The 23,523-nt window shown below is 42.6% G+C and overlaps 1 protein-coding gene across 2 annotated transcripts; it reads left to right on the top strand.

Annotated features, from left to right (window-relative positions):
* The first annotated feature begins 1,288 nt into the window (after positions 1-1,288).
* pkd2 (polycystic kidney disease 2) lies at positions 1,289-22,952 on the top strand. Of its 2 annotated transcripts, none has more exons than XM_072678467.1 (15): positions 1,289-2,412; positions 11,966-12,079; positions 13,284-13,417; positions 14,184-14,434; positions 14,653-14,877; positions 15,043-15,271; positions 15,425-15,595; positions 15,734-15,915; positions 16,560-16,680; positions 16,979-17,077; positions 17,188-17,309; positions 17,442-17,559; positions 18,172-18,332; positions 18,547-18,694; positions 20,479-22,952. In XM_072678467.1, exons 1-15 carry the CDS (start codon positions 1,992-1,994, stop codon positions 20,704-20,706), a joined length of 2,724 nt encoding a protein of 907 aa, XP_072534568.1. In that variant the 5' UTR covers positions 1,289-1,991; the 3' UTR covers positions 20,707-22,952. The 2 variants fall into 2 exon arrangements, with proteins under 2 accessions (XP_072534568.1, XP_072534567.1); XM_072678466.1 differs by having other exon boundaries at positions 1,290-2,412; positions 18,169-18,332.
* The last annotated feature ends 571 nt before the right edge of the window (positions 22,953-23,523 follow it).

The following is a 23,523-nucleotide window of genomic DNA, read 5'->3' as shown; positions in this document are numbered from 1 at the left end:
TGTCATCAACTGTAATTAGGAACTGTCAGCTGAATCAAATTTATAAGGTTAAAGCATTCCCTGACTCTTCAACCCGTGTCCAAAATACTCATCAACCATAAAGTCCTCTAACTGTCTAAATATCTGATAATGAAAGTAATCAACGTCCACAGGGCAGGAGGAGGCTATAAGAGCACAGCCAAGTGTTTTCAGCTTGCGGTTTCTACAGTGCGGACTGTTTTTAAGAAACCAAGAATAAAATGGTGTCTTTAAAACCAAGGGTCAATCAAAGGCAGCACTGTCCACACAAACATAATTTTCAGGGAAGGCTCATAAGAAGAAAACCTTAACTGCAACCGTATCACAAAAGTCAAGGTGAGTCCACTACAGAAGATCTAAAGAAGGCAAAGAGATGTTTGGAGATAAGCACCATGCTTCCAGCAAAATCCACCATGGACTACCAGAAGAGACACAACCATTAGTTTGAAATGTCCCTCAGAATCCCTTGACCTAAATATTATAGGGCACTATTATAGTATATAAACCTTATATAAGATGTGCAAGGTGACCAAATAACTGGGGACTACCTTCTGCCTCCTGCAAAGAAAAGTGGAAAAATTCAAAATACAAGAATTGAACATTTTCAGAAATGAAGATCAATGGCAGAAGTAAATGCCACTCATTGTTTTTACTCAATCAGAGCTAAAATTGTAATTTGCTAGTGGAAATGTGGAGGTCTAGATGATGAGAGTTTTTCAATAAAACCAAGAAAAGCTGTTCGTATGCTGTTAAATCAGAGGCAGCACTGCCTGCACAAACATAATTATGCTACAGAACATCTGGAGCAGCCAAAGGTATGTTCGGAGATGAGCACCATGCTTCCAGCAAAATCCACCATGGACTACCAGAAGAGACACAAACTTTTTTGAAGTACTTATATTAAATCATATAAGTCATAGATAGTTTGTGCATAAACCTTATATAAGCTGTACGGGGCCACCAAATAACTCAGGACAACAGGTCTTCTGCAGAGAAAAGTGGAAAAATTCTGAAAACACTGAACTGTGCTTTTGTGTCACTCAGTAATCCAATACAAACTGATTACAGTAGGAACCAGAACCACTAGTGCCATCGCCCATCACTTTCGTACAAACGACGATAGATTTCAGAAATGAAGATCATTGGCTGAAGTACATGCCACTCATTATTTTCATCCAATCAGAGACGTTGGTGGGTGGGGCACAACGTTGCCTAGCAACAACAGCAGCAGAGCCCAAACAGAGAGCGCTTATGTAACTGAAACCCACTGGTTTGAGTTTTTATCACAAAGTAAAAAAAAGTGTTTTAGCTTCGTCTGTCAGTCAAAAGACTTATCTTACATTTTAAATATACATATAGCTAATGTTATAAAATATGGTAAACTTATTTATCTAGATACCGTTATAGCTAACATTGGTAGCGCTAGCTATTGGCTAGCTATGCTAGCTAGCTATCTCTGAGCATCCTTTAACGTTAACGGGGGGAATGGTAGCTAAGCGGCTGGCGCTGTCAATTTCGTGAGGGTTTTTTCAAGAAGTCCTTGAGAAGTTTGTTGTAAATTATTTATTTATTTCAGCACCGAAAGTGCAGAAGTTTCCGAATCCAGGGGTGTAATCTGATCCCTCCGCCAATGAGGACTGCGGTTTTAGGGGAAAACTGAAGGGAACAAGATGGCCGCGGGACGCAGGAACAGTTCCTCCTCTTCACAAACGGAGGATTTTAACATCCACAAACCACAAGAACGGCTCACTTATCCAGCTTTAAAATAACCAAGAACTTCGTTTCTCAAGCCTGGTCCGTTCTCCGTTTTTCTCTTTTGTTTTTTCACGCGCGAAGACGCTGGAGATGTAGATAGATAGATAGTTCTAGTGTTTTCTGGCTTTGGGTGGCGTTTGGAAACAGAGCCATATTCATCCCGGTAAACTCTCTTTATTTACCATGATCTGAACTTTTCTCAAACCAAGGACTGAACCATGAGCTCGACCAGACTCCGCTCCCAGCAGCAGCAGCAGCAGCAGCAGCCCCAGCCGGCCTCAGCCTCCCTCCCGCCGAGCGAAGCCATCGAGCTGGGCACAGTGCCCCACACCGCGTCTGAGGAGGAGAGCCCGAGCCCCTGCCCCTGCCCCTGCCCGCCGGCCTCCAGCTCCAGGCAAGCGTGGAGCCGGGACAACCCGGGCTTTGAGCCCGAGGATGGACTGATGGGTGCCAGCTGGGCCCCGGAGAGCCCTGGACGCAGGTCTTTGTCCACGGCTTCGAGCAGCAGCAGCGGCAGCAGCGGCCTGGGAAGCTTCAGCGGGGGAAGCAGCGGCCGGATGCGCGGTGGGCTTTCACCCGGCCGGCCTGCAGAGGGCACACAGCACGGCTGGGGCAAGAGGATACTGGCAAAAATCAGAAGTATGCACGGCTAACCACAGAAGAATTTTAAAAGGGAAAATTCATAAAGGTTAAAAATGGCCTGAATAATTAAGCTGTCAAGATGTAAGTTATTCAGAGTGGGTTAGTGAGCAGTGAGTGGGTTAGTGAGTGGGTTAGTGAGCAGTGTGTGGATTAGTGAGTGGGTTAGTGAGCAGTGAGTGGGTTAGTGAGCAGTGTGTGGGTTAGTGAGCAGTGTGTGGGTTAGTGAGTGGGTTAGTGAGCAGTGTGTGGGTTAGTGAGTAGTGAGTGGATTAGTGAGCAGTGAGTGGGTTAGTGAGCAGTGAGTGGGTTAGTGAGCAGTGAGTGGGTTAGTGAGCAGTGTGTGGGTTAGTGAGCAGTGTGTGGGTTAGTGAGTAGTGAGTGGATTAGTGAGCAGTGAGTGGGTTAGTGAGTGGGTTAGTGAGCAGTGTGTGGGTTAGTGAGCAGTGAGTGGGTTAGTGAGCAGTGTGTGGGTTAGTGAGCAGTGTGTGGGTTAGTGAGCAGTGTGTGGGTTAGTGAGCAGTGTGTGGGTTAGTGAGTGGGTTAGTGAGCAGTGTGTGGGTTAGTGAGCAGTGTGTGGGTTAGTGAGCAGTGTGTGGGTTAGTGAGCAGTGTGTGGGTTAGTGAGTGGGTTAGTGAGCAGTGAGTGGGTTAGTGAGCAGTGAGTGGGTTAGTGAGCAGTGTGTGGGTTAGTGAGCAGTGTGTGGGTTAGTGAGTGGGTTAGTGAGCAGTGTGTGGGTTAGTGAGCAGTGTGTGGGTTAGTGAGCAGTGTGTGGGTTAGTGAGTAGTGAGTGGGTTAGTGAGCAGTGTGTGGGTTAGTGAGTGGGTTAGTGAGCAGTGAGTGGGTTAGTGAGCAGTGTGTGGGTTAGTGAGTGGGTTAGAGAGTAGTGTGTGGGTTAGTGAGTGGGTTAGTGAGTAGTGTGTGGGTTAGTGAGTGGGTTAGTGAGTAGTGAGTGGGTTAGTGAGTGAGTTAGTGAGCAGTGAGTGGGTTAGTGAGTAGTGAGTGGGTTAGTGTGTGGGTTAGTGAGCAGTGAGTGGGTTAGTGAGTGGGTTAGTGAGTAGTGAGTGGGTGAGTGAGCAGTGAGTGGGTTAGTGAGCAGTGCGTGGGTTAGTGAGTGGGTTAGTGAGCAGTGTGTGGGTTAGTGTGTGGGTTAGTGAGCAGTGTGTGGGTTAGTGTGTGGGTTAGTGAGCAGTGTATGGGTTAGTGAGCAGTGTATGGGTTAGTGAGCAGTGTGTGGGTTGGTGAGCAGTGAGTGGGTTAGTGAGCAGTGTATGGGTTAGTGAGTAGTGTGTGGGTTAGTGAGTGGGTTAGTGAGCAGTGAGTGGGTTAGTGAGTAGTGAGTGGGTTAGTGTGTGGGTTAGTGAGCAGTGAGTGGGTTAGTGAGCAGTGAGTGGGTTAGTGAGCAGTGTATGGGTTAGTGAGTAGTGTGTGGGTTAGTGAGTGGGTTAGTGAGCAGTGAGTGGGTTAGTGAGTAGTGAGTGGGTTAGTGTGTGGGTTAGTGAGCAGTGAGTGGGTTAGTGAGCAGTGAGTGGGTTAGTGAGCAGTGTGTGGGTTAGTGTGTGGGTTAGTGAGCAGTGTGTGGGTTAGTGAGCAGTGTGTGGGTTAGTGAGCAGTGTGTGGGTTAGTGAGTAGTGAGTGGGTTAGTGAGTGGGTTAGTGAGCAGTGTGTGGGTTAGTGAGCAGTGTGTGGGTTAGTGAGTGGGTTAGTGAGCAGTGTGTGGGTTAGTGAGCAGTGTATGGGTTAGTGAGTAGTGTGTGGGTTAGTGAGTGGGTTAGTGAGCAGTGAGTGGGTTAGTGAGCAGTGAGTGGGTTAGTGAGTGGGTTAGTGAGCAGTGTGTGGGTTAGTGAGTAGTGAGTGGGTTAGTGAGTAGTGAGTGGGTTAGTGAGCAGTGAGTGGGTTAGTGAGCAGTGTGTGGGTTAGTGAGCAGTGAGTGGGTTAGTGAGTGGGTTAGTGTGTGGATTAGTGAGTAGTGTGTGGGTTAGTGAGCAGTGTGTGGGTTAGTGAGTGAGTTAGTGAGCAGTGTGTGGGTTAGTGAGCAGTGTGTGGGTTAGTGTGTGGGTTAGTGAGCAGTGTGTGGGTTAGTGAGCAGTGTGTGGGTTAGTGAGCAGTGAGTGGGTTAGTGTGTGGGTTAGTGAGCAGTGAGTGGGTTAGTGAGTGGGTTAGTGAGCAGTGTGTGGATTAGTGAGTAGTGAGTGGGTTAGTGAGTAGTGTTTGGGTTAGTGAGTGGGTTAGTGAGTAGTGAGTGGGTTAGTGTGTGGGTTAGTGAGCAGTGAGTGGGTTAGTGAGCAGTGAGTGGGTTAGTGAGCAGTGAGTGGGTTAGTGAGTGGGTTAGTGAGCAGTGTGTGGGTTAGTGAGCAGTGTGTGGGTTAGTGAGCAGTGTGTGGGTTAGTGAGCAGTGAGTGGGTTAGTGAGTGGGTTAGTGTGTGGATTAGTGAGTAGTGTGTGGGTTAGTGAGCAGTGTGTGGGTTAGTGTGTGGGTTAGTGAGCAGTGTGTGGGTTAGTGAGCAGTGTGTGGGTTAGTGTGTGGGTTAGTGAGCAGTGTGTGGGTTAGTGAGCAGTGTGTGGGTTAGTGAGCAGTGAGTGGGTTAGTGTGTGGGTTAGTGAGCAGTGAGTGGGTTAGTGAGTGGGTTAGTGAGCAGTGTGTGGATTAGTGAGTAGTGAGTGGGTTAGTGAGTAGTGTTTGGGTTAGTGAGTGGGTTAGTGAGTAGTGAGTGGGTTAGTGTGTGGGTTAGTGAGCAGTGAGTGGGTTAGTGAGCAGTGAGTGGGTTAGTGAGCAGTGTGTGGGTTAGTGAGCAGTGTGTGGGTTAGTGAGCAGTGAGTGGGTTAGTGAGTGGGTTAGTGAGTAGTGAGTGGGTTAGTGAGTAGTGAGTGGGTTAGTGAGCAGTGTGTGGGTTAGTGAGTGAGTTAGTGAGCAGTGAGTGGGTTAGTGTGTGGGTTAGTGAGCAGTGAGTGGGTTAGTGAGCAGTGAGTGGGTTAGTGAGCAGTGAGTGGGTTAGTGAGCAGTGTGTGGGTTAGTGAGTGGGTTAGTGAGCAGTGTGTGGGTTAGTGAGTGGGTTAGTGAGCAGTGTGTGGGTTAGTGTGTGGGTTAGTGAGCAGTGTGTGGGTTAGTGTGTGGGTTAGTGAGCAGTGAGTGGGTTAGTGAGCAGTGTATGGGTTAGTGAGCAGTGAGTGGGTTGGTGAGCAGTGAGTGGGTTAGTGAGCAGTGTATGGGTTAGTGAGTAGTGTGTGGGTTAGTGAGTGGGTTAGTGAGCAGTGAGTGGGTTAGTGAGTAGTGAGTGGGTTAGTGTGTGGGTTAGTGAGCAGTGAGTGGGTTAGTGAGCAGTTAGTGGGTTAGTGAGTGGGTTAGTGAGCAGTGTATGGGTTAGTGAGTAGTGAGTGGGTTAGTGAGTGGGTTAGTGAGCAGTGAGTGGGTTAGTGAGTAGTGAGTGGGTTAGTGTGTGGGTTAGTGAGCAGTGAGTGGGTTAGTGAGCAGTGAGTGGGTTAGTGAGCAGTGTATGGGTTAGTGAGTAGTGTGTGGGTTAGTGAGCAGTGTGTGGGTTAGTGAGCAGTGAGTGGGTTAGTGATTAGTGAGTGGGTTAGTGAGTGGGTTAGTGAGCAGTGTGTGGGTTAGTGAGCAGTGTGTGGGTTAGTGAGTAGTGAGTGGGTTAGTGAGAAGTGTGTGGGTTAGTGAGTGGGTTAGTGAGCAGTGTGTGGGTTAGTGAGTGGGTTAGTGAGTAGTGAGTGGGTTAGTGAGCAGTGTGTGGGTTAGTGAGCAGTGTGTGGGTTAGTGAGCAGTGTGTGGGTTAGTGAGTAGTGAGTGGGTTAGTGAGTGGGTTAGTGAGTAGTGAGTGGGTTAGTGAGTAGTGTGTGGGTTAGTGAGTGGGTTAGTGAGCAGTGTGTGGGTTAGTGAGTGGGTTAGTGAGCAGTGAGTGGGTTAGTGAGCAGTGTATGGGTTAGTGAGTGGGTTAGTGGGTTAGTGAGTGGGTTAGTGAGCAGTGAGTGGGTTAGTGAGTAGTGAGTGGGTTAGTGTGTGGGTTAGTGAGCAGTGAGTGGGTTAGTGAGCAGTGTATGGGTTAGTGAGTAGTGTGTGGGTTAGTGAGTGGGTTAGTGAGCAGTGAGTGGGTTAGTGAGTAGTGAGTGGGTTAGTGTGTGGGTTAGTGAGCAGTGAGTGGGTTAGTGAGCAGTGAGTGGGTTAGTGAGTAGTGTGTGGGTTAGTGAGTAGTGTGTGGGTTAGTGAGTAGTGAGTGGGTTAGTGAGTGAGTTAGTGAGCAGTGTATGGGTTAGTGAGTAGTGTGTGGGTTAGTGAGTGGGTTAGTGAGTCGTGAGTGGGTTAGTGAGTAGTGAGTGGGTTAGTGTGTGGGTTAGTGAGCAGTGTATGGGTTAGTGAGTAGTGTGTGGGTTAGTGAGTGGGTTAGTGAGCAGTGAGTGGGTTAGTGAGCAGTGAGTGGGTTAGTGAGTGGGTTAGTGAGCAGTGTGTGGGTTAGTGAGTAGTGAGTGGGTTAGTGAGCAGTGTGTGGGTTAGTGAGCAGTGTGTGGGTTAGTGAGCAGTGTGTGGGTTAGTGAGCAGTGAGTGGGTTAGTGAGTGGGTTAGTGTGTGGATTAGTGAGTAGTGTGTGGGTTAGTGAGCAGTGTGTGGGTTAGTGAGTGGGTTAGTGAGCAGTGTGTGGGTTAGTGTGTGGGTTAGTGAGCAGTGTGTGGGTTAGTGAGCAGTGTGTGGGTTAGTGAGCAGTGAGTGGGTTAGTGTGTGGGTTAGTGAGCAGTGAGTGGGTTAGTGAGTGGGTTAGTGAGCAGTGTGTGGATTAGTGAGTAGTGAGTGGGTTAGTGAGTAGTGTTTGGGTTAGTGAGTGGGTTAGTGAGTAGTGAGTGGGTTAGTGTGTGGGTTAGTGAGCAGTGAGTGGGTTAGTGAGCAGTGTGTGGGTTAGTGAGCAGTGAGTGGGTTAGTGAGTGGGTTAGTGAGCAGTGTGTGGGTTAGTGAGTAGTGAGTGGGTTAGTGAGCAGTGTGTGGGTTAGTGAATGAGTTAGTGAGCAGTGAGTGGGTTAGTGTGTGGGTTAGTGAGCAGTGAGTGGGTTAGTGAGTAGTGAGTGGGTTAGTGAGCAGTGAGTGGGTTAGTGAGCAGTGTGTGGGTTAGTGAGTGGGTTAGTGAGCAGTGTGTGGGTTAGTGAGTGGGTTAGTGAGCAGTGTGTGGGTTAGTGTGTGGGTTAGTGAGCAGTGTGTGGGTTAGTGTGTGGGTTAGTGAGCAGTGAGTGGGTTAGTGAGCAGTGTATGGGTTAGTGAGCAGTGTGTGGGTTGGTGAGCAGTGTGTGGGTTAGTGAGCAGTGAGTGGGTTAGTGAGCAGTGTATGGGTTAGTGAGCAGTGAGTGGGTTAGTGAGCAGTGAGTGGGTTAGTGAGCAGTGTATGGGTTAGTGAGTAGTGAGTGGGTTAGTGAGTGGGTTAGTGAGCAGTGAGTGGGTTAGTGAGTAGTGAGTGGGTTAGTGTGTGGGTTAGTGAGCAGTGAGTGGGTTAGTGAGCAGTGAGTGGGTTAGTGAGCAGTGTATGGGTTAGTGAGTAGTGTGTGGGTTAGTGAGTGGGTTAGTGAGCAGTGTGTGGGTTAGTGAGCAGTGTGTGGGTTAGTGAGCAGTGAGTGGGTTAGTGAGTAGTTAGTGAGCAGTGTGTGGGTTAGTGAGCAGTGTGTGGGTTAGTGAGCAGTGTGTGGGTTAGTGAGCAGTGTGTGGGTTAGTGAGTAGTGAGTGGGTTAGTGAGCAGTGTGTGGGTTAGTGAGCAGTGTGTGGGTTAGTGAGCAGTGTGTGGGTTAGTGAGCAGTGTGTGGGTTAGTGAGTAGTGAGTAGTGAGTGGGTTAGTGAGTAGTGAGTGGGTTAGTGAGTAGTGTGTGGGTTAGTGAGTGGGTTAGTGAGCAGTGTGTGGGTTAGTGAGTGAGTTAGTGAGCAGTGAGTGGGTTAGTGAGCAGTGTATGGGTTAGTGAGTGGGTTAGTGGGTTAGTGAGTGGGTTAGTGAGCAGTGAGTGGGTTAGTGAGTAGTGAGTGGGTTAGTGTGTGGGTTAGTGAGCAGTGAGTGGGTTAGTGAGCAGTGTATGGGTTAGTGAGTAGTGTGTGGGTTAGTGAGTAGTGTGTGGGTTAGTGAGTGGGTTAGTGAGCAGTGAGTGGGTTAGTGAGTAGTGAGTGGGTTAGTGTGTGGGTTAGTGAGCAGTGAGTGGGTTAGTGAGCAGTGAGTGGGTTAGTGAGTAGTGTGTGGGTTAGTGAGTAGTGTGTGGGTTAGTGAGTAGTGAGTGGGTTAGTGAGTAGTGAGTGAGTTAGTGAGCAGTGAGTGGGTTAGTGAGCAGTGTATGGGTTAGTGAGTAGTGTGTGGGTTAGTGAGTGGGTTAGTGAGTCGTGAGTGGGTTAGTGAGTAGTGAGTGGGTTAGTGTGTGGGTTAGTGAGCAGTGTATGGGTTAGTGAGTAGTGTGTGGGTTAGTGAGTGGGTTAGTGAGCAGTGAGTGGGTTAGTGAGCAGTGAGTGGGTTAGTGAGTGGGTTAGTGAGCAGTGTGTGGGTTAGTGAGCAGTGTGTGGGTTAGTGAGCAGTGAGTGGGTTAGTGAGTGGGTTAGTGTGTGGATTAGTGAGTAGTGTGTGGGTTAGTGAGCAGTGTGTGGGTTAGTGAGTGGGTTAGTGAGCAGTGTGTGGGTTAGTGTGTGGGTTAGTGAGCAGTGTGTGGGTTAGTGAGCAGTGTGTGGGTTAGTGAGCAGTGAGTGGGTTAGTGTGTGGGTTAGTGAGCAGTGAGTGGGTTAGTGAGTGGGTTAGTGAGCAGTGTGTGGATTAGTGAGTAGTGAGTGGGTTAGTGAGTAGTGTTTGGGTTAGTGAGTGGGTTAGTGAGTAGTGAGTGGGTTAGTGTGTGGGTTAGTGAGCAGTGAGTGGGTTAGTGAGCAGTGTGTGGGTTAGTGAGCAGTGAGTGGGTTAGTGAGCAGTGAGTGGGTTAGTGAGTGGGTTAGTGAGCAGTGTGTGGGTTAGTGAGCAGTGTGTGGGTTAGTGAGCAGTGTGTGGGTTAGTGAGTGGGTTAGTGAGCAGTGAGTGGGTTAGTGAGCAGGGTGTGGGTTAGTGAGCAGGGTTTGGGTTAGTGGGCAGTGTGTGGGTTAGTGAGTGGGTTAGTGAGCAGTGTGTAGGTTAGTGAGTGGGTTAGTGAGTAGTGTGTGGGTTAGTGAGTGGGTTAGTGAGCAGTGTGTGGGTTAGTGAGTGGGTTAGTGTGTGGGTTAGTGAGTAGTGAGTGGGTTAGTGAGTAGTGAGTGGGTTAGTGAGCAGTGTGTGGGTTAGTGAGTGGGTTAGTGAGTAGTGAGTGGGTTAGTGAGTAGTGAGTGGGTTAGTGAGTGGGTTAGTGAGTGGGTTAGTGTGTGGGTTAGTGAGCAGTGTGTGGGTTAGTGAGTGGGTTAGTGTGTGGGTTAGTGAGTAGTGAGTGGGTTAGTGAGTAGTGAGTGGGTTAGTGAGCAGTGTGTGGGTTAGTGAGCAGTGTGTGGGTTAGTGAGTAGTGAGTGGGTTAGTGAGCAGTGTGTGAGTTAGTGAGTGGGGTAGTGAGTGGGTTAGTGTGTGGGTTAGTGAGTAGTGTGTGGGTTAGTGAGTGGGTTAGTGAGTAGTGAGTGGGTTAGTGAGTAGGGTTAGTGAGCAGTGTGTGGGTTAGTGAGTGGGTTAGTGAGCAGTGTGTGGGTTAGTGAGTGGGTTAGTGAGCAGTGTGTGGGTTAGTGAGTGGGTTAGTGAGCAGTGTGTGGGTTAGTGTGTGGGTTGGTGAGCAGTGTGTGGGTTGGTGAGCAGTGTGTGGGTTGGTGAGCAGTGTGTGGGTTGGTGAGCACTGTGTGGGTTGGTGAGCAGGGTGTGGGTTGGTGAGCAGTGTGGTCACAGTGGTTGTGAATAGAAACCAGGCGTCTGAAAAGTTAAATACATCTCAAAGCTGCAGTACCTAAAGGTATTGGACAAAAAATGTTAGGAATATAACATTGTCATACAATATATTTTTGTATTTACAGTTAATATCATTGCACACAAGACATGTGTAGGTTTGGAAAGAAAATAAAATGACTGTATTTGTAGAAATAAGGATCCTTGGTTCCCGTCACCACCGCTATTCTCCTATAAAGAATTGAGATGTGGTCAGTTTCTCTGCATTTCTTACCAAACACACTCTGAAATACTTTATTTACAGCCAATCAGCTCGATCATACAGAAATTATGGACAAAAAATGAGAAAACAATTAAAAAAACTGGTTGTCTGCTTCCTCTAGACATTCTTCTATTAGGAGTAAATTTATTACATTTATTTATTACATGCATTCCCCTCAGTTTTTACTGTGTCTGACACTGTATGCCAAATAGGGTCTTAAAATCAATGCTTTATTTTTCCCTTTTCCCAAAAGTAGTGTGAATGAGATGTATGTTTTCCAAAATTTGCTTTACAGTTTTGCTCTGGAGCTTTAAGATACAACTAGACATTATCACATATCGTTATTGTGATTGTTATATCACAGTATGCTTTTTTAAGAATTTTGTGGATATTGTCAGTAGCCTTCTTAAAGAGCACTGAACAACTGCATGTTACAAAGTGAGCATAATTAGTCCTGGTTAATTGTATTTAGCTAATTGTGGTATGTGAAATATGTACATGTGCCTCCACAGGTTTTGATCATTCCAACTTGCTAGATCTCAGAAAACACACACTTATTGATGATAGGGCTGGGCGAAATGGTAAAAAAATACTACTACACGATATTGAAAGACATTTTCCATGACGATATTTATCACGACACATGTAATCACAGACTAAATACATCAGTAGCAACAGATTTTTAAACAGTACTATTCAGATCCTCTTCATCCTCTTCAACTTCATCAAATTAATTGCATTCATTTGTAATGAAATGTTCCTCAAGCACAAAAACATATCCTCATAGTGCTTAAAAAAGCGTATTGTGTATCACAAAAACAAAATTGATCACGATACGTATATAGCCCAGTTCTAATGTGAAATCACATTATGACTTCTATTAAAATAGTGAAAATATTCCAGCTGACACGAGACATTTATTTCATTTATGACACTGTTATAAATGAAATGAAACACTGGTTAAAAACATCACATATTATTTCTAAAGAAACACAAATAAAAGTGATCATTTTTACATCACATGGTGCTTCATTACAGCTGAATAAAATAAACAAATATGTCACTTTGTATTGACCTAAGTGGTCTTAAACTATTGTCATTAACTTCACTGTACTATATTTACTATAAACATCTTATCTCGTGATGTTTTATCTTGTGAATAATGACATAAGCTATTAACAGTCAAATCTTGCGTAAGACACATGCGCTATTCAGTGCTTATGCACATGTTATGTAGGTAGACTGTGAATAAAGTGTTACCAGTAATTCTTTCAGGTAGTTTAATTCATTTTACTTTTTTTTACGTATTCTATTTGTACATAGTTTCTAACTTTGAGCTGCATTTCGACAGAAGAATATATATATATACAGTTACATACCTGTATCATTTATAAAGCTGAATAAAGGGCCTTTAATAATTAAGGTGATTAACTGTTTTTCTTCTTTGTGATTCCAGTTCTGTGGGGCACGCGTCTGATGGAGGACAGTGACAGCAGCAGGGAGATGTACCTAAAGAACGTTTTGAGAGAGACCATTACCTACACCTTCTTCCTCATCACTTTATGCATCAGTAAGTTGGATATAACAAACACACTGATCTAACATGATAAAGGCATTGACTAGTTGTGAATTTGCAATTAGTGAAATTCAGAGTAAACTTAAATAAGGTTTATTATAAGATTCAATCTACATTTAAGATTGACCTTTTTTACCATGTTATTTCTATTATTTATTTTGTGTATATATTGTTAATTTATCTATGTTTTTGCGTCTGAGTGTCTTGCTATCCCGTTTCTGCTGTGACACTGAGAATATCTTATCATTTTTGATATTGTTACAATTTAGCTACAGTGTCTGTAATACAAAATGAAGACATTTAAAAGATTAATTCATTTATCAGCCCAGATCATGCTTTTTTTTTATTTATCTGAACATTTTAGATTGTTTTTCCAGCCATGCTGTTAGTGACTCACCTTCGAGTGCTTTTTTTTTTAGTTTAGACTTGCTCTACATTTTTCTATTTGACCCAGCTAAATAAAGATAAACTGGCATTTTTGAACTGATAAAGAATCCAATTGATAAAAAAGTGGTGAAACAAAATGTGAAACCTAAACCTAAGACATAAACATGACATCTTTTCTCAGCAGGCAAAGACAAATTAGGACAGGCAAATAAATAACATTTCCTATTTAAGTTCGCTCAGCTCCTAATAATGTTACTGGCAAGCAGTGGATCAGTTGTTGTAATGGAAAGATGTCGTATTTGTGTCTCTGTGTGGTTACAGCTGTGCTTTGCTTCAGCCTTACTTTATGGAAAACTCTCTCCAGTTTTGTCCTGTTTGTAAAGCCAAGCCAGTACATCTGGGTAAGGATGTATTGTACATACATGAGACAGAAAATTGGCAAGTGTTAAGTCAGTACTGTTAATGTGAAATTGACTGGAAGTTTTGTTATATTAACATTGTTATATTAACATTGACATTATATTAACATTAACACTCACACTGTTGATTTTGGCACATCTGCTGTGTAAAAATCTAAGGTAGTCAAAAATCGTTTTGGAAAAGTTTGGCATTATCATACAGTTTCCTGGCAGAATGGTTTAGTTGAGGCTAGGTTTGGAGGAACGGTAAGGTGGAAAGAATTTAAATACTTCTCCAGGTGTCACTGCAACATCACACTAGTTTTATCTGTGTAAAAACAAGTACGAAATAATGAAGATTTAAAGATGTAAAATACTGTACTTTTGAAATACTTTGTCTGAATGTGTTTCAGTAACATATGGGATGGTGAGCACCAACATGTACTTTTACACTAAAGTCATGTCTCAACTCTTCCTGGACACACCACTGTCAAATGGAGATCCCACCACTTTTAAGACCATTTCAACCATGGAGGACTTCTGGAAAGTAAAGAACTTTAATTCAGTGTAACATTAAAATATTTTTTTAACCACTTTAATGTCTTCACAAGTACAAATGCCAAACAAACAAACTGTTTAACTATGCTGAAGCTGAGATTTCATTGCAATAGATAAATAGTAATTCTATACTGTGTTTGTTGAAACAACAGTGTGTTTTCCTACAGGCTTCTCAGCATTACTAAATGTTGAATGTTGAAAAGTTTAATGACCTTCAAAGCTTTTCTTGCTACAGATTCAGCTCTGTTTAGAAATAAATTGTATTTTAAACAAATATAACACATACAAATTCATGGTCAGTATAACAGTTATCTGAATTAGAGTTGTGTGTTGCAGGAGCCCCAACACACAACCCCAACTGGGGTTATGATTTAACATAATGCGTTACTATAAGCAAGCCGATATACTGTGTTTTTTGTTTTTTATGTACAAATTTTAGAAAAAAAAATTGTAAAAACACAATATCATAAAAATCAAATCTAAGTAAAAGAAAAGTTGATATTTTATGCAATCACAACAGTGGGATCTGGGTTTAAACACATCCAGGTTTAAACACAATAAACCATTGTCTGACACCACTTTTTACATGTAAACTATTCATTAAAGATCCATACTGTGTTTTTGAGAATTGATACAGCACTGCAAAACATAATATTGCGATCCTTCACCCCCAATCTGAATTCAAATCTGTCATAATCAGTTTAAACATTTGAGGCTGTCACTATCATTATTTCTAATGTGTATATTTCCCGTAGTACACAGAAGGGCCTTTCCTAAACGGCATGTACTGGGACGTGTGGTACAACAACAAGAGCCTTCCAGAGAACCAGAGTCTCATCTATTATGAGAACCTTCTGCTGGGCGTCCCTCGCCTTCGCCAGGTCAAAGTGCTTAACAAGTCTTGCCCTGTGCACGAGGACCTGAAGGACGAAGTGTACGACTGCTACAGCACCTACTCACCAGCCAGTGAGGATAAGGCACCCTTCGGCCTTAAGAACGGCACAGCGTAAGGAAAAACCTAATTAAAAATTGGAAAATTATTTTACAGGCGTAATAATAATAAATAGAATACAAATATGCTATAATGTATTAAATAGTAGATACTAGTGTAAATCGATTAGGGTAATATTGCATGCCTAAGACAGCCAAGTTCGTTTGTTTAATTCTTGCCATGTTTTTGCGAAATGTTTAGCCATGAGGTTTAAAACATTGTGTCTGTCCCAGTTGGGTGTACTCTGAGGAGAACGCTCTTGGAGAGAGCAGCTACTGGGGTGAGGTGGCTACTTACAGAGGAGGGGGTTACTACCAGGACCTGTCCCGCAGCCGGGAGGAGTCCACCAAGCAGCTGCAAGAGCTAAAAGATAACCTATGGCTGGACCGTGGTACCAGAGCTGTGTTCCTTGACTTCTCTGTCTACAATGGGAATGTGAACCTCTTCTGCATTGTCAGGTCAGCCAAGCTCCCATACATGTATACATTGTATAGTTATTCATGCAATCGATCAGCTCTTTCTAAATTTAGGATTGATGTTCAATTGAAACATATGTTGATTTTTTCAAACATAGATTTTGGGTCTGAGGAAGTTGAGGATTTTGTTAACTCATTATGTTACAGAATGCTAGTGGAGTTTCCTGCCACCGGGGGTGCTGTGACATCTTGGCAGTTCCAAACAGTTCGCCTGGTGCGATATGTGTCCAGCTGGGACTACTTTGTGGGGACGTGTGAGGTGGTCTTCTGCCTTTTTGTGCTCTACTACATGGTGGAGGAAGTGCTGGAGATTCGTCTGCACCGCCTGCGCTACTTCAAGAGCCTGTGGAACTGTCTGGACGTTGTCATTGTAACTGTGAGAGAGAATCCTGACATTTACATTTACATTGAAGGCATTTAGCAGACGCTCTTATCCAGAGCTGTACTGTCAAATGTTCTTGCTGTTTAGCTTTCTCAGCCCTTTTATTGTTTGAGTTATCATTCACTTTTCTCTCCATGTATCTACTAGCTGAGCGCCCCTGCCATCATTATGAACATCTACAGGACATCAGCCGTCAGTAACAGGCTAAGGTACCTTCTGGAGAACCACAGCACATACCCGAACTTCGAACCACTTGCTCAGCTGCAGGTTCAGTTCAACAACCTGGCTGCAGTCATCGTCTTTCTTGCCTGGGTCAAAGTAAGGCACTCACCTCTACATGCCAATGTTCTATTGCATATAATAGTATTTAATGTGGAGTAGGTATTTATAACATGAAATGTATGTGTTAATAATGTGAATTGAGAATTGAATTGAAGTGCGCTGGTCTTTTCACAGCTTTTTAAGTTCATCAACTTCAATAAGACCATGAGTCAGCTGTCCACCACAATGTCCCGATGTGCTAAGGACCTTCTGGGATTTGCCATCATGTTCTTCATTGTATTCCTTGCATACGCACAGTTGGCCTACCTGGTGTTTGGAAACCAGCTTAATGATTTTAGCACCTTCCAGGCGTGCATGTAAGTCCATGGTCTTTTTTACTGATCTGAAACCAGATAGTCTGTAAATAATATTGTTATTGTTGTTTTACTATTATTTATATTGTGTATATAGTGGTAATTTATCTACGTTTTTGCATCTGAGTGTCTTGCTATCCCTTTGCTGCTGATTATCTTATCTTATAATAATTTGGTAGCTGACTAATAATTTCAGGTCATTTCAAATTCGTATTACCTATTGATTATTTGACAGATATTTGTAAATACGTTCACTCTTATGTAAGGTACACTATATGGACAAAAGTATTGGGACACCTGCTTACTCATAATCTCTTTTGAAAACAAGGGCATTAAAAAGTTTTTCCTGCATTAGTAAGGTCAGGATGTTGAATATTCACCACCCCATCTCATCCCAAACTCCCCAACTAATCCCTAAAGTATTGGATGAAGCACCATCATTACAGAACAAGGTCCCACTGCTTCACAGCTCAGTGCTAGCCCAATAGGTTCATTTTTATAAATTCCATACAGTCCAATTCTATTGGCGGTATTTGGACATCTGTGTCAGCAATATGTCTAACTAAACATTGCTAAATGCATTTATTTAAGTGTCCATAACCATTAGTGTAACTCATCTTATTCTTACTCTGTCTCTTTTCATGCAGTTTCACACAGTTCCGGATCATTCTTGGAGACTTCGACTTCTCTGAGATTGAAGAGACAAACAGAGTTCTAGGGCCAATCTACTTCACCACCTTTGTGTTTTTCATGTTCATGATTCTGTTGGTAAGTAGGCAAATGAGAAAATCATACATCTACTAAAAAGATGTACTCTCTTTAGTAGTAGACAATAAGAGTAGTCTTAATGTGGGTCCAGAAAACCAGACGCAGGTACAGGTTAATTATTCCTTCTGTGTTAATGAAGTACTGCTGTCTGTCTATGTAGTCTGTAGGTTCAGCTGAAATTAATTCACCTATAGAATACAAGGAACTGATTACTGCACTGATGACCATTAGTAGTCAGTCCCATGTAAGTCTAATTACTTTATCTTTTGCTAATTCATTTCCCCTTCCCATTCTTCAGAACATGTTCTTGGCTATTATCAATGACACATACTCAGAGGTGAAGGCGGACATGGCACAGCAGAGATCTGAAATGGAGATTACAGATCTCATTAAAAAGGTATAGTTGAGTGAGAGAATACACCTACAGTGCATCAGTATTGTTCTACGTACAAATGTGGAAAAAAACTGTAGTAGAATAAAGAGCTGGTTGCTGATGCGCATTTACAGGGTTACCATAAGGCCATGGTGAAACTCAGGCTGAGGAAGACCACAGTGGATGACATCTCCGACAGCCTTCGCCAGGCAGGAGGGAAACTCAACTTTGACGAGCTCCGGCAGGACCTCCGAGGGTGGGCAAACATAAACATTACAAATAAACAATACATGTCTTAATGATGTTTAAACTGTGGATTTATTTGATGACAAACTATATAGAATAATCTGACCAAAGCTGATGTGTGTAATTTTTTAAATGTTTGCAGAAAGGGACACTCAGATGCTGAAATTGAAGCCATTTTTGCCAAGTATGACCTGGATGGTGACCAGGAGCTTTCTGAGCATGAACACCAGCAGATGAAGGATGACCTAGAGAAAGAGAGAGTGAGTAAATGCGAGTGGCACACAAGGGGCCTCTGATTTCTGTCATTGATTCTACTTTTCTTGATCATTTAAATGAAGCCTAAATGATGTTTTATTTACTTGTACTAAATGTGATCTAACAAAGCCAAGACTTCATAGGTTTGGTAACAAAAACAGCAAGTTATTGCGCCGTACAGCTTGTTTCTAGTATTCGATTTTGCCGACTGTGTAAACAATGGAAACAGCCCAAATCCCCTCTCATTGGTCGTTTTCATAAGACATTGAGTGCCTTACTGAACATCACAAAACATCCTTTAGTACAAAATCCGAGACGAGAGGCCACAGACTGGATTTTGATTAGGAAGTTGACTGTAAACTATAAACTCTGGTTTGTTACAGTCTTCCAGGAGTTGTGTTTGACTCCTTAGTTTGGGAGCTAAGGAACCACACTGACAACTGTCTTGGCTGAGGTGTGAGAAACCTATGTGCTGTTTACTATAAGAATAAGGATATTAGAATTTTAGTATCTGCCTAAAAAGATCTTAAATTAGATACACCTTTACCTGCACACACACTCTCTCACACACACACACCTGTATAGATGCTCAGTGTCTCTCACACACATGCCAGGAGGACTTGGATCTGGAGCGCAGTTCGCTGCCCAGGCCTTTGAGTGGGCGGAGCTTCTCTCGTAGCCAGGACGACTCGGAAGAGGATGATGATGAGGACAGTGGACACAGCTCTCGTCGCCGTGGCAGCAGCTCTGGGGGCGTATCTTATGAGGAGTTTCAAGTGTAAGTTCCTTATTGTTATTTTTTAACAAAGAAAATTAGAAAAGGGTATTCTTCACTAAATATTTCTATTGCATAAAACATCTTACACATCTCCACTGGAACCATGGAGAATGGTCTCTCACCATTTATGAATCATAATTGGATATGTAATTTTGAGTTCTACTTAAGTCATGTGTAATTTGTAAATGTGCGTAAATGATCTCCATATTGACAGATTGGTGCGGCGAGTGGACCGTATGGAGCACTCGATTGGAAGTATTGTGTCCAAGATCGATGCAGTCATTGTGAAGCTGGAGGCCATGGAGAGAGCCAAGCTGAAGAGAAGAGAAGTGCTCGGTCGACTGCTGGACGGCGTCATGGAGGTGAGGGATGCCTTCTTGAAAGTAAATGCAGACAGTTTACCAACAAACCATTGGTAACTTTTAAAAACAGAATGGCCTGATTAGACTAATAGAAAACCTCTGTAAAAAGGTCTACCCAGCTCTGAAAAAATTTAAACTAAATCAGCTTGAGTATGGAGAAGGAAAGAAAGGATTTATGATGCAGAGCATACCACATCATCTGTCAAACAGGGTGGAGGTACTGTTATGGCATGGGCATGTATGGCTGCTAATGAAACTGGCTTAGTGCTGCTGATGGAAGTAGCAGGATAAATTATAATATGTACAGTTATACTTTCTGCTCATATTCAGTCAAATGTTGAAAAAATGCTGGAAACATTTATGAAGAAAATCCTGAACAGTTAAAGCCCCTGACTACCCAGTTTTATGATTCTCCTCTAACTATTATCTATAGTTGTTGTGATGAATTTACTCGTAACTGGCAGAGAAAAATATATAATTTGGTATTTTCTTAGATTAACTATTTTTTTCTGTAGTTAGGCAGGACTTTTTTTTTTCAGAGTTTGCAATATGTTTACGTTACCTACACCTAGCTTAATTCCACTGGATAAATTCCAAAAACACTGCAACTCAAACTCAAGTCTGATGGTCAAACTGAGATGCTTGCTTTTTTAAACTCTGTGTTTAACATACAATCCTTTGATACCATCACTATGATTCTTTAAAAATATTTTGTAAAACATTTTTATCAGATCTAGTGAATACATGAAGCGGAATCAAGTCAAGTCAAGTGGGTTTTATTGTAATTTCAACTACATACAGAGTACACAGTAAAACGAAACAACATTCCTCCAGGACCATGGTGCAACATAGACAGTGCATACAAAACGAGTGTATGTGCATGCAACAGAAAAGACATCAGTTCAGAAGTTGAGTTGAGAAGTCTGATGGCTTGGGGGAAGAAGCTATTGCAGAGTCTGGTCGCGTTGGACCGGATGCTGCGGTACCTTTTTCCTGGTGGCAGGAGGGAGAACAGTCTGTGTGAAGGGTGGGTGGAGTCATCCACAATGCTGGTTGCTTAGCGGATGCAGCGGGCAGTGTAAATGTACATGACGGAGGGAGGAGAGACTCCGATGATCCTTTCAGCTGTCCTCACAATGCGTTGGAGGGTCTTGCGGTCAGAGGCTGTGCAGGTCCCAAACCAGGCAGTGATGCAGCTGCTCAGGTTGCTCTCTATGGTCCCTCTATAGAAGAGGGTGAGGATGTGTGAAGGGAGACGGGTCTTGCTCAGCTTCCGGAGGACGTAGAGACGCTGCTGGGCTTTCTTGGCTGTAGAGCTGGTGTTCAGGGACCAGGTGAGGTTCTCCGCTAAGTGGACACCAAGGAACTTGGTGCTCTTAACGATCTTCACAGAGGAGCCGTTGATGTTGAGCGGAGAGTGGTCGTGTCTTGTTTTCCTGAAGTCAACAACCATTTCCTTGGTCTTGTCTACATTCCAGTGAAGGTTGTTGACTGTAAACCAATCTGTCAGCTGCTGACATCATCAGTGCCACCACTTTATTAAAACAAGCAAAAAATGGCTATAATAATGACAAATACCACCAGATTCATGATCAGATCCTGTCTGCACAGTTAGCTAGCATTTTAGATATACCTTTTTGTCTTCTACACTGGCATTGCTACTGACTGGGGAGTTTACACTGAAGTCTACACCTCAATCACATCTTGCTTGTTTTATTTCAGAGTCACTGTGGGGTGTTTTTCTTTGTCTTTTTACCTCTTTTTACTCTCATTTTGTCTGTTAGGATGAGAGGATGGGAAGGGATACGGAAGTTCACAGAGAGCACATGGAGAAGCTGGTGCGAGAAGAGCTTGAGCGCTGGGAGTCAGACGACGCCATCTCCCAGGTCAGCCACCAGCGAGCCACTCCGATTGGCCACGGAGCTCAGGCCCGCCCTCGTAGCGCCCGCCCCTCCTCCTCATTATCAACTGAGGATCCAGACGCTGGGGGCAATGGCAGTGGACATGTTTAAGACCACTCCTGCTTATCTCATTGCCAAGAAGTATTCCAAATGTTTATAATCACAACAGTATTATAGTTTGTATGCTGCAGTTTTTTTCATGCTGTGCACTTTTCGGTCCGGTACTGTCAGATAGACGTTTTAGAGTCATTGAGGTTTACTGGTAACAAAGAAAAATCTTGTTTTGGGACAGTTAACATAGATCTTCAGCGCCTGAATGATGGACAATATCATTAAATCAAGACTAGTGGAACTGTAGCTAAATATACTGTATCAAGGGTTTGCATTAATATGCAAGTATTTTTTTCAAAATCTATGAAGGTACACTTACTTTTCTGATTGTACAAAAATGAAGTCGAACAATGTTTTTTTAATTTTTTTTATTCACATTCATAGAGACATACATGTTCAGTGTAACACCAGTAGAAAACACAGTGTTTGAAAGGCTGTCACTCCAGACATGAGCTTTACATTCCAAACTAACTACCTGCATGTGTTTTTTCAGCCAATCAGGATGGGATCAATAAGTAAAATTTAGAGTTTTTCTAATTTGAGCAGAACCAGGTGATGGGTAGGGATCCTACAGTGAAACATAAACATACTGACATACATACAGACTGTACACAAGACACCCTGCGACAGACGTTTTGCTTCAGCGAGCTGTGCCATCACAATTTCTTAGGAGCAGCCTTATATAAACCCTCAAGATTCAAGCTCATCCTTTATTCAACAGTTTAAATGCACCTTCACAAAGCTTGTAATCCTCACGAAACTGCTGCAATATGTTCATGCGTTTTTGAATATCGTTATCATCCTGCAGATGAATCATTTTCATAAAGTCTAGTAAAGCAATCGGAGCACAAAAAGCTGAATTATTTATTTTTTTATTATACATTTCTTGGGAATTTGATCGCAATGCTCATGACAATATCACCTGTTTCTCAGTATCAATATTTATTTTGTATTCATTTAAACTGTTTAATCCCTTGACTTTAGTGTGCTCCACATTTCAACTTGGAAAATTCAGTTTATTGATACAAATTTGCTTTGATTTCTTAGACCACGCATTGTTTGCTTGTCCAGGAAAAAACAAAGTTTGTCAGGTTGGGTCCTAGTATTTGTCATGTTAATGAGAATAACTGATTCATTCATATACCGAGTCGTTATTCTGTATATGATTCATATCTACAAACATAAACTAATAATCTGACGTCTTGAATGACCTCTTTTTGTTCTTTGAATAATGAGAGCAAGAACTGACCGTTTCAGTATATTAGCACTATGGCAATTTAGTTTTCACAACACGCTAAGATTGTTCTTTATAGTGCTGCATTTGGGTCATAATGTTACAGCCATCACAACCATTACATAATATTGCAACCATAATATGTACATTTGAAAATTGATTTCTGCATTATTGTCTGAGGCTTCTCTCAGTGTATGTATTGTAAATGCTCTTTTCTGTTGGCTTGGTGGCATTTGTGCCCTTCAATCAATAAGAGAGCTTGATTGGTAAAATCAGATAAATATTTAAAATGCACAAACTTTGAGGCCTACATATTCGCCTCATTTTTTATATTACTGAAGGCATTATTCAATGAAGTACAATGAAAGTCTCTGCTTTCATAGCGCTACCTGATTTATTTTAAGAGACCTTTCACACAGTATTATCAGGTCTAATGTTGATAAAAGCACAAAGTGTTTTCTCAGTACAACACTTTACTCAAATTTCACTCCAAATCAAATTTCCTGTTATGTGTATGCAGTTGACTTCATTTAATGTTGTTGAAAGAGTGGCATGTTCTGTCATATTCTGTCATCTATATAAGGTGATGTATAACAGTTTTGTGTAATTTCGTATTTTATACATATTGTAACTTAAAACAAACTTCGATTTGGAGTGCATCTGCTTTCATGGGAAGGCCGTGTGAGTTTGACTTGTATAGCTGCTTTTGCAAAGCTTTTTTTCTGATGTCAGTTTTGCCTCATAATTACAGAATCTTACAGAGTCTTAATATCCTGGCTTCCTTAACATTTGTGGTGTTTTTTTGTTAATGCTGCTGATGTTCAGTTTGCTGTTCCACATAACATTTTATTATTCTGTGATGTTTTGTTCAATTCCCAGCTTAATAGCAGGACATGTATCAGCCATCAGCTATGCAAATCAGCCTCTGCACTGTGCTTTATGGTACTTTATAGTCCTCAGTACTGTTTTCATATCAAGGTTGTTTGAAATAAAGCGTATGCAGAATTTTACAGCATATGTCACTGGCATGTTAGTGAGTGATGCTGTTGTTTGATTGGTTTAATTTGTGCACTATAGGCATAATAGTTAACATTGTTTTCAGTCATATCGTCCAGACGGTTTTAAGCAGTCAGAATTAATGGATTTTGTCTTGACATGGCATTAGATTGATCTCCTTTAATTCTACAATTGATGTTTGTTGACAGGGGATTAGGCCGGATTAAAACAGATTAGGCTGCTTTAAAGCACCGGATTAAAATGTAAGGCAATCTTGAGCTGAATTTAGATTATCTTTACCTTAAAGGTTTGTGTGGTAGAAATATGTACATTATTCTAAACTAAACATACTAATAAACAATTCTGATATGTGGACGATCAGTGAGTACAGATGTCAGACTCTGAATAATGAGCAGCGCTGTTATATGTGTGATACTTTAATTGACAAGTTAATATTTTTATTAAATACAAAAGTTAATATTATCTAAAATGAAAAACATACAAAAGTATAAAAGTCAATTTAACTATTTACAGTTTTGTTGATTGGACTACAACCAAAAGCAGACAGAGAATCAGACATCCAGTTG

This window comes from Salminus brasiliensis, chromosome 4 (genome assembly GCF_030463535.1).
Source record: "Salminus brasiliensis chromosome 4, fSalBra1.hap2, whole genome shotgun sequence".
NCBI classification, from domain to species: Eukaryota; Metazoa; Chordata; class Actinopteri; order Characiformes; family Bryconidae; genus Salminus; species Salminus brasiliensis.
This window is presented reverse-complemented; position numbering and strand designations above follow the sequence as displayed.